Here is a 12,087-nt window from a genome sequence, read left to right on the forward strand (position 1 = left end):
GAGGGGGCTGCCACACACCTCCCCCGCCCCGGGCCCAGCCCACTAGTGCACGGCCTTGGATGGGTCAGACTGGGTCCATTCAGCATGTATGGAGCCCGGGTCACGCAGAGCTGTGTTGCCACCCATTGTGCCTGTGGCCACTGGGTGGTGGGGCAGGCATGTGGCAGCCCCAAAGCCATCCCTAGGGCTGTGTGAGGCCCAGGGCATACCAACCTGACCTGATCCAGCCCGGGCCATGCAGTTAGTTTGCGTTTGCACAGGAGCTGCACCCCCCATAGCCGGACAGGATTTTGGTAGCACCACATCTGGGGAACAGGGAGAAGCAATGTCCAGGTCCCAGCACTGGCCTGCCTCAGACTCAAACTGGTTCATCCTGGCCCAATGCCAGAAAAAGTTGTTGACAACTGTATTAGACTCAGTTGTAACAGCAAATATCTAGCTTAGTCAAATCAGTTGTATAACATGCGTGTGAAAGCCCCTAAGAACTCCAGACTCGAGATAAAATTATCATACTGTGTTTCACATGGAACTTTGTAACAGTAGACTACAAAGCATTTAACAAAGAAGAAAAGGACAATATTATTATACCTATTTTACAGATGGGCAAATTGATAGAAGTGACCCTTTGAGTTTCATCAACTGACTCCAGTTCTCCATTTTTTATTGATAATCTCTTGAGTTCTTCTCAGTCTATACACAAAAAACTGAGGATTACAACCTAACTGCATTGTCATGCAACAGAATCAACTCTGCATCACCATTAACTCACTACTGCACTAGTCTGTGTTGAAAGCGGTCAAACCAGTGGAAAGAGATTTGTAAAAAAGTGAGCTGTACAGAAAGTGACATTTTACATAACCTCTGTCACTTGTCTGCTTTTTTTTTCTTTTTTAGTATTAGATAAGATTAAGATACGTGAGTGAACTGACCAGCGAAAAAATGCATTTTGTAGGCATTTCCATCCTTATTTTAAATTCCAGGAAAAAATTAACATGCACAAATTTATAAACTAATATGAACTTATCTTTAAATCAGAAAAGAAAGTACTGAAATCATACCTGTTCCTTTTTCAGATCAAAAAGAAACAACTGTCATAATGAATACACATTTCACAGTACATTTATACATCTAAATTTTAGGTTTATTAAAACCATGACCAAAATCCTCCACCTACTCACTATAGCATTGTTTCACTCCAGAGTTCCCAACCCACATGTTATTTTGGACTGACAAATAATTCATTCTTGCTTTTGATTAGCATAAGATAGTGAAAACTATCTAGGACAGCTAAACAAAATTCTAATAACATAACAGTCTATGGCAGGGTTAGGCAATTCAAGCACACACACCAGAGTGGCACATGAAGACATTTTGCTTGGCATGTGCACCTTGGGGCAGACGGTGGGCAAGTGGCTGGGGCTGTGCTGACATAACAAGGATGAGGCCCCTCACAGCTCTCCCACCACCCACCCCTGGCATGCCAACATCTCACATGTTACCTCTCAGCTCCATGTTCTTGGGGAACCCTGGCACAGGACGCAGCCTGTCCGACTCACAAAGAACTCTCTCCCTCCCCACCTCGGCCTGAACAAGAACTGATTAGAGGAAGGACTTACAAAAGACAAGGAAGATGCCGTGGGAGACGCACGTAAAGCCCTCCAGACAAGGGCGACAAGAGTGAAGCAACTCCCCTGGTCTCATCTGTATCCGAGATGGAACCAGATGACAACTCATTTAAATGGGAGCCGGGGCAGGCATGCACCTTCATTAGCATTCAGGATGGAGAACAGAGATTCCAAGGCAAGGACCGCACTGAATTCTGGGATCAGAAATGCACAGGAGCATTGCATGATGGGGGATCCCTGCTCCAAATGCTAATCAACCCACATCTACACGCACCCAGCTCAGCATTTATCAGACCAACTCTAGTAATGACTCCTCTATTGGTATCCAAAACACTGAATCTGCCTGTCTGTATTATGAGCTCCCTCAGAGTAATGCCATCCATGGCCAGGAGTGATCAGTTCCTATTATCCAGCATATGAGCCAATGTTTACCCCTAAACAAACCTAGTTTCCTCCCTTGAGCCATTGTTTGTTCTCTACAAAACCCCCTACCCAAGCTCAAGTGTCTGTCCTGGTGCTTAGATCCAACGCTGTACCAGTTCCACTCCTTTTCTGCCTGGAACCTCTCCATTGTTCATGCTGAGGGCTCTGCCTGTCTGCCAGCTCCAACAATGCCTAGAAACCTCGACTGGTTCAAGCTTCACTGAGTGGTGAAACCCCAACTCTCTCTCTCTCTCTCTGACTCCAGGAACCTAACTTTTACTCTCTTACTCCAGGCACAGCTTTCTAAACCTAACTTATGCGAATCAAACCCGAGCTAGACTTCCTCAAAACCCTAACTGAAACTATGTAATATTGTAACTCTTCATTTGTCTCTCTCATATGGCTATTATTATTGGTATCATCATAAGTTCATATACCTGGCAATAAATAATGTTTATGGTCAAGCTGGTCGCTATACTTTCTCTCGGAACCTCACCTACTCTTTCTTCCCCTTGCCCCCCCGCCCCCCATCTGCTCTACAGCAGCGCTTTTTTTACCTAAGCCAAAGATCCCTGTAATGGCCAAAACCACAGTGGGGTCTGCTCATCAAGGGAGTTACTACTAGGACCACTGTGACAAGAGTTTGGGAAGTGCTGAGTTTTGAGGCGCATGAGGGTATCAGCTGAACATGCTGATCAGACATACTCTGTTAGTGTGTGTGTGTGTGTGTGTGTGTGTGTGTGTGTGTGTGTGTGTGTGTGTGTGTGTGTGTGTGTGTGTGTGTGTGTGTGTGTTATTGTGCTGCTGAAATAAGGGATGAACTCAGTTCAAGGCACATGAAGGTGTCAGCCTGTCAATGCTAAATAACCCAGCCTGGCTCAGGCGTATCCTGTTGATCTGTGTGTGTATGTGCGTACATGTGTTTGACTGATTCGGTGGTTGGAGGAACCCAGCCCCATTGAAACAGAGCCCTGCAAGATAGCTCTATTGGGGGTGAAGACTTGCAGAAGGGAGAGATACAGCTCCATATAGAAACACAAGTAACACAAGCAGCACATTGACAGAATTACAGAGACCCCCCAGAAACATACCTCTAATACATGAGCACACCCCAAAGTGATGGGCAAATCTGGTAACACACACGTCGAGGTTGTGGATGTTTTTGGCCCTGTCCAAAAACATTACTGACCCCTGGTCTATGGCACATGTCAAAAACTAATACACATCCAAAAGATGTAATTAACCAATAACATGAAGCTTTTGACTTCCACACACACCAGAGGAGAAGGTTAAACTAAGTATGGGTTTTCTGGAATTTAGCTCACCAGACAGTTCTGTTTCCCCTGTATTTGTCTAAATATGTTAGTAGTAACAGGTAAAGTGACAAAGAAATAGATTGCTGTGACTGTGATATGATGAACAGTATAATCCAAAACCAGAAAGTCTTTTATCAATTATACTCAATACAGAAAATATTTAGAAAAATCCAGTAACTAAGTATAACATTAAAACAGAAGTTACCTTTGAAGGTTTCAAGTTCATTCCTGTAAGAGAAAAAACCAGAATGTAAAAATCTCAGATTTGAATCTAGGCAACATTTTTTTAATCATGGCTGGGATCTTTAATATTTCACAAGGCTTTATGATTTATTAAAAGGTAAACTGCAATGGATTTGACTGTTGTGATCTACTTTATTAATTGAAACTTATCTGCTTATTCTGTGTATCTACGTATAAGAAATTGCTTATTTGGGGCAAGTGTTATCATCTCCTTTAGAATCTAAGGTATTTTATACACTTACAAATATTTCATATTTGCTCTGATTGCAAAAATCTGCTGAACACAAAGTTAACCAATGCAGACTTCTTAGCTCCTCAGACAGTTAAACACCTCTCTTGCTTATCAGAATTTAGCTAAATTGCGGCAGAATGAAAACCAATTAGTATCCCAGTAGTTTTCACTACTTGTATTCCATTTCTGAGCCTTACACCTAGTTATACATCATCAAGAAAAAGCCGATCATTTAAGGTTTTGATGAGTTCAGGTTTTGGGGGTGAGGAATAGAAATGGTAAGAAAAGAAAAAGGCTAAAAGAAAAGCCCCAGGAGGAAGCAGTGTATAAAAAAGAAAGGAAAGAGCAAACAGAATTGGAAAATCTGGTTCATAATGTTTCACAGTACAGAAAGAAGTAAAAGGAAGCATGAAAGCAAAAGGTGACAAAAATATAACTAATACAGGAAGCAGACAGCCCGTGGAATACATTTAAACTGCATTTCAGACTACTGCCAATAACAGGCAGAGAGACTCCTTTGTCAAACAGTTATGTCTAGTATTTTATATGGTTTGTACATGATTAAATACGATTTAATAATATTAGATGAATCCATTCAAATATTCTTTCTACATCTCCAGATCAAGTAGCAAGTTACAAGTTTAAGAACATATTTATTAGTTTGTAGGCTCTGAAATAAGGATAATGTCTCCTTCTGCTTGGTACAAATTTTGGGTGTTACAGGAATATAAATACCTCCCCCATGCTTGCCCAGGAGTGCACACAGCAGTAGGAGCCACCCTTCCCCCATCCCTACATCCTCCCCAAATGAGTTGCTCACAGATCCATCCCATGCTCCACCCCGGCTGGGCCACGCCTATTGGTGCCCCTTTGTGCCGATGCCCAGGGCGGTCACCCCGCTCGTCCCTCCCTTGTAACAGCCCTGGTCCTGTCCAAGAGTGAGCACAGTACTCCATATGAGATCTCACCAGTACTGAACAGAGTAGAAGAATTCTCTCCCTTGACTTGCAAGCACACTCCTATTAACAGGAGCCTAGTATGTTAGTGCCAGTAAGAGCACACTTTTGGTTCATAATTCATCTCAAAAGGCTCAATAAAACACTTAGTGAATGATTATAGTTTAGGTTTCCCTTTAAAAAAGTAGGACAATTAACATATGAAGATAAGTAAGGCTTCTTGTCATTCTCCTTTAAAACACAGTAAATATAGTAAGAAATATAAGCAGAAATATGTCAAAGGTAAGCAAAAACATCCAGTGGTATGCTTTTATTCTGAGTGTCACTACAAGCCTTAATCGTCACATTTTGCAGCAAATGCTAAAAAAACCCCAAAAAACCCCCAAAAACAAAAAACTTTTTATAAAAACTGCCTATGGAAAAGAAAAGAAAATTACACCTCAATTTGACAACACATGCAAGTATGTTTTTGGATCAGCAACCAGAGACAATGAAAAATTAACATTAAAGCTGATTACAAAGCCATTTAACTCCCTAGAATATCAAAACAAGTTTCTAGGTCTTTAAACAACAAAAACTCACTCTCCTCTGAAGGCATTTTTGTGAAAGTTGATATGTACTGGAAGCCAATGCCATCACTGCATCTAAAACGGTTTATAAACTCATGTCTTTGCCTGTTCTCCTTGCAATGGCCCACAGGAATGTCAATGTTGATTAAGAAATCTAAATCTTGCCTAAGGAAGAGCACAGTTGGAAGAAAACAGAAATAAGTGCAAGACAAAGTGCATTTTTAGATCGGTGCAGACACAACCGGATTCGATCAAACAATTAGTGTCTTCTCAGAGATTAAAATATTGAATGTCCAGGTGGGAAGAGCTGAAACCTACAGGACTCCTTGTCAGTTTTCTAGACACAAGCTCTTTCTTAGCATTCTGAATAAATCTACTAGTTTAAGTCAGCATCCTCAGTCTCCCTCCGCCCACCATTTCATTATAAGGTATATGGTATCCTTCCTTCAGCTCCAAAACATGATTCACTGCTGAATTTATTTTTGCATCAAGTACAGGAAAACTGCTTCATCCAAATCTGAAGCATATGCTGCTCTAAAAACAACAGAAAGTAGTTTCATAATGGAGGGACAGAAAAAAAGCCCTGCACCTAAACCTACATTTTCAGTGTACCACAGAGGTGGGCAAAATATGGCCCAGGGGCAGGAACTGGCCCACCAATTCACAGTATCTGGCTTGTGGCTGTCCCCACAGTGCTCTGCAGGGGACCAAGCCTCACCCAGAGCAGCCTGTGCCTGCTCTGGACTTGCTGATGGCACTGCCCCAACCCCAGCCCCAGCCACCACAGTTTCCCAGCAAGGCTGCTCCCGGTGCAGCTGCAGCTGCCTGGATACTTCTCAGCTTCTCCTGCCTCCAGCGGCTCCTCTTCCTCCTGCCCCTGCTGTGCTACTTCAGGCAGCAGGTAGCGCGAGGAAGTGATAGTGGACAGGGGAAAGCTGCAGCTGGGCAGCTCTTGCTGCAGCACACACAGCTCCTGTTCCAGGCTGCCTTCCACCGACTCTATGCCTGCCACCTATGGGCAGCGAGTGGGTGGAAGGCAGTTCCACTGGGACACACTGCGTCCTGGCCAGGACTGGGGTCAGGACTGCAGTGCAGGCTGCCCCAGGCGGGGCTCTGCCTCATGTAGAGTGCCTCATGGGCAGCCGCAGGCCAGATAGGGCAGGCAGTGGGCCACACCTGCGCCGCACTGCTCTGCTGCATGTGCCCCTTGCCCCCGTCCACCCCCAGCTAGCTCCCGGGACCTAACATGTGGACAGCCCCTAAACAGACATGTACACCTGCCCCCACCCCCAATATACAAGAGTAAGACTGTATTTCAAGCTATTATGAAATAGCCTTTGTATACACCACTCAAAAAATATAAAATTGGGACAAAACATTTTTTAAATTAAAATATGTTATAGTAGATGTTCGATTTTTAATACACGATTTGTTTTTTTATCTATCATTTGCTAAAATCATATCTTCTGAAAGATGTGTGTGCAGCCCTCGACAGCTCACCAAAACTTAAGTAGCCAGCTGAAATAATTGCCCAGCCCTGGTGTACCATGAGGCACTTCTACCAGCAAATGACAGACCTAAAGTTTCTACCTATTCTAAACAGAATTACCAAGTTATTAAACTCTCCTTCAACACTGCCTTCTTCACACTGCTCACATTTAAATACTGAAATCTATTTGACAAGAAACAATAATAGGAAATGAATGTTTTCCACCGACAGAAATAAAAATACATTGAGGAAACACCTTGTAAAGTTCTGTTCCTCTTCTTTTTTACACGAATTGGTCCTAAAATTAGGAGCTCTGATGCTGCTGCTCTTCGAAAGGGAATACAGCTATAGGTGCTGACAGGTGCAGTACCAGAGATGAGCCAACAATGCAGGCTACCTCTTGAAAATTATGCCTCCTGCTTTTGCCCAAAAAGAAGGAGTCTGACTTAACACGCCCATTTTTTTTTTTTTACTGTTGGTCCCTCAAAACAGTCATGGCAGCTTTCTGACCACCATTTGTTAGCAAAGTTACGAATCTACAACACAGTTCCATTTTATGTGATTTAGGGTTACAGAAGCATTTTGTAATTATATTATTGAAGACAATTTTACTAAAGCAGAAGTGGAAAAACCAAATAATTAGAATGTGTAGTATTTTCAGCATACAGATACCAATTTCAAATGGAAAGATTTTTCTCTGTATCACGGGAAAACCACCAAATCAACAATTTTAGCACTTCTGCTGATCCCTCAAATTACACTATTAAACTGATACTTCCAGAGATGCATCTCAATATGTACTCATTGTATATAACCAGTAATTGGCATAACTCAAGCAGCTGAACATTAACCTACCTGATTCTTAAACCTCAGTTTTCAAATGCATTGCAATGTCCCTTATTAGCAGGTACCACTCATCATGCATTTTTTTTTGTCATCAACTATTGGGAGTTAAGGAGAGCAGCATCTACTTATGGGAGATACTTCATTATAGTATGGGAGCTCTGCAACACTGCACTAGTTTCAGGTCCTGAATAGATTTAAAAGGAATAGCTTCAAGTAGAACATTTTGCATCAATGCAATCTCCTGGTAACAAAAGGCATAGATCATCTTAGCAAAAGATCCAGAAGAAACTATTGCAAATTTATTGCCAGATATATTTGGAGTGGGGAGAAAGGAAGCAGCCTCTGTTACTGCTAATGTGGTTATCTAAAATTGTCTGCTTTCATAACAAATGATAGGTATATAGTTATCCAAGTAGGTTCAAATGATCTCACCCAAGACTCAGTTTCTTTCCCAATTTATCACTTCAGGTCTTATCCAGATTGAGTGTTGACTAAGTCCCTGGCAGACCTTACATTTGTGGTATATTTTATGTTTTAACAGTACCATAACTAGTAACCCTGTCACACATTCAACCCATTAATAGTGTGATGGAATGAGAAAGCTTAAATGGAAGGTGTGGTGTCTAGGCCTACCCCATGGCAGATCGCATTCCTCATAACAACAATCAGATAAATGTCGGCATTGGGAGGGGGGCAGCCTCAGCCTGATTAGAGACTCCAGGCTGCGACTCGGGCACTCTATGGTCTCCAATTGGAGCTGCCCAGAGTTCTTCAAGTGCTGGGCAATGGGTGAGGGGGTAGTCCATCACCTCTCCCTACATGGTAATTTCAAATCCATGTGCTGGAAGCCCTGTATTCAGAGCTGTGGGTAAGTGCTGGGCAAGGGGAGCTGACTGACTCCTGCCCGGCATTTTTAGAGCCTTGCACACAACAGCCCAAAGAAGAGCTACACTGTGTTCAGCTTTTAACTTGCCAGTACAGGTAGAGCCTGGGATCACAACCCCAGGCTCTACTTTCACAAGGAAAAGAAAAAAAAAGGGGGGGGGGGCAGGGGGGGGCACATTTGCACTCTAATCTCCAGACCTAAAATTGTGCATCGTGCCATGCACATTTGCTTGCCATGAACATTTACCACAGGCCCAACTTGTTCTCATTCCTGACACAATACCACAGACATTGGGCTAAGTCAAGAACATATGAAGCACTTCAAAAAGTTGAGTGAAAAGACATATTCACCCTGTGAAGCTCTCCAAAAGTGTTTAAAAGTACACCAAAAGTGACCCTGGATGGAATACCATATTTACTAGAACAGTGGTCTCCAACCTTTTAATGGTAAAGATCACTTTTTTATAAGTAAAGGGCACCCCAGGACCTTCTGCCCCTGCCCCGAGATCAACTTGCTGGTGATCACTGAACTAGAATATAAAATGAGGTTCCCTCCCCAATCAGCAGAGGAAAAAAGCCCCTCATCTTATATTCACATATGAAGCAGAGGGGGGAACAGGTGGCTGCTGCAGGTCTGATTCTATCCCTGAGCCTGGGTTGGGGCCAGAGTCAGACGCACAACAACCTCCTGCTCCTCACCCCTGCTTCCCCTCTGCAGCTTGTGACGCTAACTCTAACAGCCTCACCTATGCACTGAATAAAAAGGCATGGCAACATAGATTATTTCAGTTTCAAGCATGAGTTTTTAGAGCAAAAATTACCCAAAGTCACTATTTTGAGTAAACTTAGAGAAAATAAAGTTACCTAAAAAGTAGGCCAATCTAATCCTGTCTCGTAATTCACTGACAAAAGAAATACATCTAACAAAAGTATGACCCAGGGATAATCAATCATACCTGATATCCTTACCACACTGAAAACTCAATTAACAAGGCAAAATGAAGTCAGAGGCGGCAAGATGTTTAGAGACTTCTCTCAAAACATTTTCCATACTCCTAACAAAATGGAGATTAGATATCAGTCTACTGAATAAAGATACTGTCAGCAAGGAGGAAGCGACTTTTTAATGGAGACCCAAGCACATACTTCCTTCAAAGTAACAATTACTTACCGTCAACAGACAGCCATTTTCTGAAGTAAGAACAGATTGACCATTTTCTGGGAGAATCCTTTACCTATTGAAACCATCTATAAGCACATATTCTTCTGCTAAATCAGACTGCCTAGGAAGAACAGTTAAAACTGTCATTCTCCCCTTCATATTGCTGTCCACTTTGGTTTCTCTTTGTGTTTGGAAACAATGAAGGAACAATTTGATCTTACTTGGAATAAGTAAGTATTATACCAGTAAGTATATTTAGTCTGAGACTTTTTATTCAATTTTTCCAGCAACTGTATTGCCAATGTCAACTAAATACTATATGAAACATGGGAACAAGTATAGCCCTGGGGCCATCTAGTCAATCCTAACCAGGACTGAGGCAAGTCACTGTCCCCGTAATAGGGTTATAAAAAAAAAATGGACTTTGTGCTGCTGACAGTTCTGTGCTTTAAACACTATAATAATAGTTATTCTTTTTAAAACTCAGTCATTTATGTTGTACATGAACAAGACTTTTTCTCTTTCAGAAGCGACCAGAATGCATCTCTGCTTACATTTATTTATTTATTTAAGCAGAGCTTTAACTAGATTAAAGCTGAATTTTGCACATAAGTAGGGCATGACAGTCAAATTTTGTAGGCCATACCAGTGTCCTGGCTGGTTGACGAAAAAGAAGCAAGTCTTGGATTGGCCCAACTCTGCCGAAACGTACCTGGCCCAGCTCCTCCTGAGCAATGATCAGAAGCAGGGGGTAGGCTGGGCTGAGCACCAGAGCTGTGCAAAACAGCACTGTTCCACTTCAACTTCCGTTTCGACATTTTGATGGAACAGTGTTTCGTTTCAAGTTTTGTTTCGAAGCACTGTACCGTTTCGTTGAAACTGTTTCACTGTTTTGACATTTCACCCATGGGCTATAATGAGGAAGCACAAAACTGTCTATAACTTTGTAATTTCCTGTCTGATTCAGATGAAACTTGCAGGGATGGTAGCCCTTTCTGAGAGCATGAAGCCTGACAAGTTTCAAGGAGATAGGTACAGGGGTTTTGGGGAAACTGCACCTCAAGGTGTTGACAAGCAAAACTGTCACTTGCCGGCAGCCTCCTATGATCCAGAAGGCAGATCAGTGGCCCACCCGCACCCCCGGGAGGGCTGCAGGGCTCTGCTGGACTCCCCACAGGGGTGCAGGCCCTTGATCTTCACGCCGGATGACAGGAGGCTGGTTCTGCCGCCTGGGGCCAGCGGCGGCACCAATCTTCCCGGCGCTGGGTGCGGGCTGTGCCCAGTGCCGGTCCCAGGTGGCAGGAGCAGCCTTCTGTGATCTGTCAGGCAGATCGAGGGCCCATACCCCCAGGGGGAGTCCGGCAGAGCCCTGCAGCCCTCCCTGGGGTGCAGGCAAGCCCCTGATTTGCCTGCCAGATGACAGGAGGTTGCTGCTTCTGGCTGGGACCAGTGCTGGGCACAGCCTGCACCTACACCCCCGGGAGAGCTGGGGGATATGCCAGAACCCTCCTGGGGGTGCACGGCCCCTGGATTTGTGCCGGATGACAGGAGGCTGCTGCTGGTGGCTGGGACCAGCACTGAAGTCAAGTAAGCCCGGCTTTGAAACTCGAAAGGTTTCAAAACTTTCAAAACATTTCGAGTGCCCTTGTTTCATTTGGAAGCTGTTTCAAAGGCTTTTATTGAGAGCTGGGGGATATGCCAGAACCCTCCTGGGGGTGCACGGCCCCTGGATTTGTGCCGGATGACAGGAGGCTGCTGCTGGTGGCTGGGACCAGCACTGAAGTCAAGTAAGCCCGGCTTTGAAACTCGAAAGGTTTCAAAACTTTCAAAACATTTCGAGTGCCCTTGTTTCATTTGGAAGCTGTTTCAAAGGCTTTTATTTCATCGATTTCATAGACATTAGGGCTGGAAGGGACCTCGGAAGATCATCAAGTCCAGCTCCCTGCCCAAAGGGCAGGAAGTCAGCTGGGGTCACAAGATCCCAGCAAGATAAGCATCCAGTTTGCTCTTGAAGGTGTTCAATGTAGGAGCTGGAACCACCTCCGGTGGCAGGCTGTTCCAGACCTTGGGGGCTCGGACACTAAAGAAATTCTTCCTTATGTCCATCCTGAAACGGTCTTGTAGTAGTTTATGACCGTTCGACCTAGTCGTCATCCCTTGGGGCGCTCTGGTGAACAAACGTTCCCCCAGATACTGGTGGTCACCCCTGATAAACTTATAGGTGGCCATCAGATCACCCCTGAGTCTGCGCTTTTCCAGGCTAAATAGCCCCATGGCTCTCAGCCTGTCATTGTAGGGTCTGCTTCCCTGACCTCTGATCATGCGCGTGGCTCTTCTCTGG

The 12,087-nt window shown here is 43.9% G+C and overlaps 1 protein-coding gene across 7 annotated transcripts in view; it reads right to left on the reverse strand.

The window, feature by feature from the left end:
* Positions 1-12,087, reverse strand: part of DTNBP1 (dystrobrevin binding protein 1) — a 122,366-nt gene that overhangs the window by 53,952 nt on the left and 56,327 nt on the right. For 6 of the 7 annotated variants that reach the window (XM_025208437.1, XM_025208435.1, XM_025208431.1 and 3 more), the window contains one exon: positions 3,570-3,592. The exons of the other annotated variant lie outside the window; for it this stretch is intronic. In XM_025208437.1, coding sequence (XP_025064222.1) covers positions 3,570-3,592 — 23 coding nt within the window. The remainder of the gene's footprint in view (positions 1-3,569; positions 3,593-12,087) is intronic. 7 annotated transcript variants of the gene reach the window in all.

The sequence above is a fragment of the Alligator sinensis genome, unplaced genomic scaffold, assembly GCF_000455745.1.
Source record: "Alligator sinensis unplaced genomic scaffold, ASM45574v1 scaffold928_1, whole genome shotgun sequence".
In the NCBI taxonomy this organism is placed as follows: domain Eukaryota; kingdom Metazoa; phylum Chordata; order Crocodylia; family Alligatoridae; genus Alligator; species Alligator sinensis.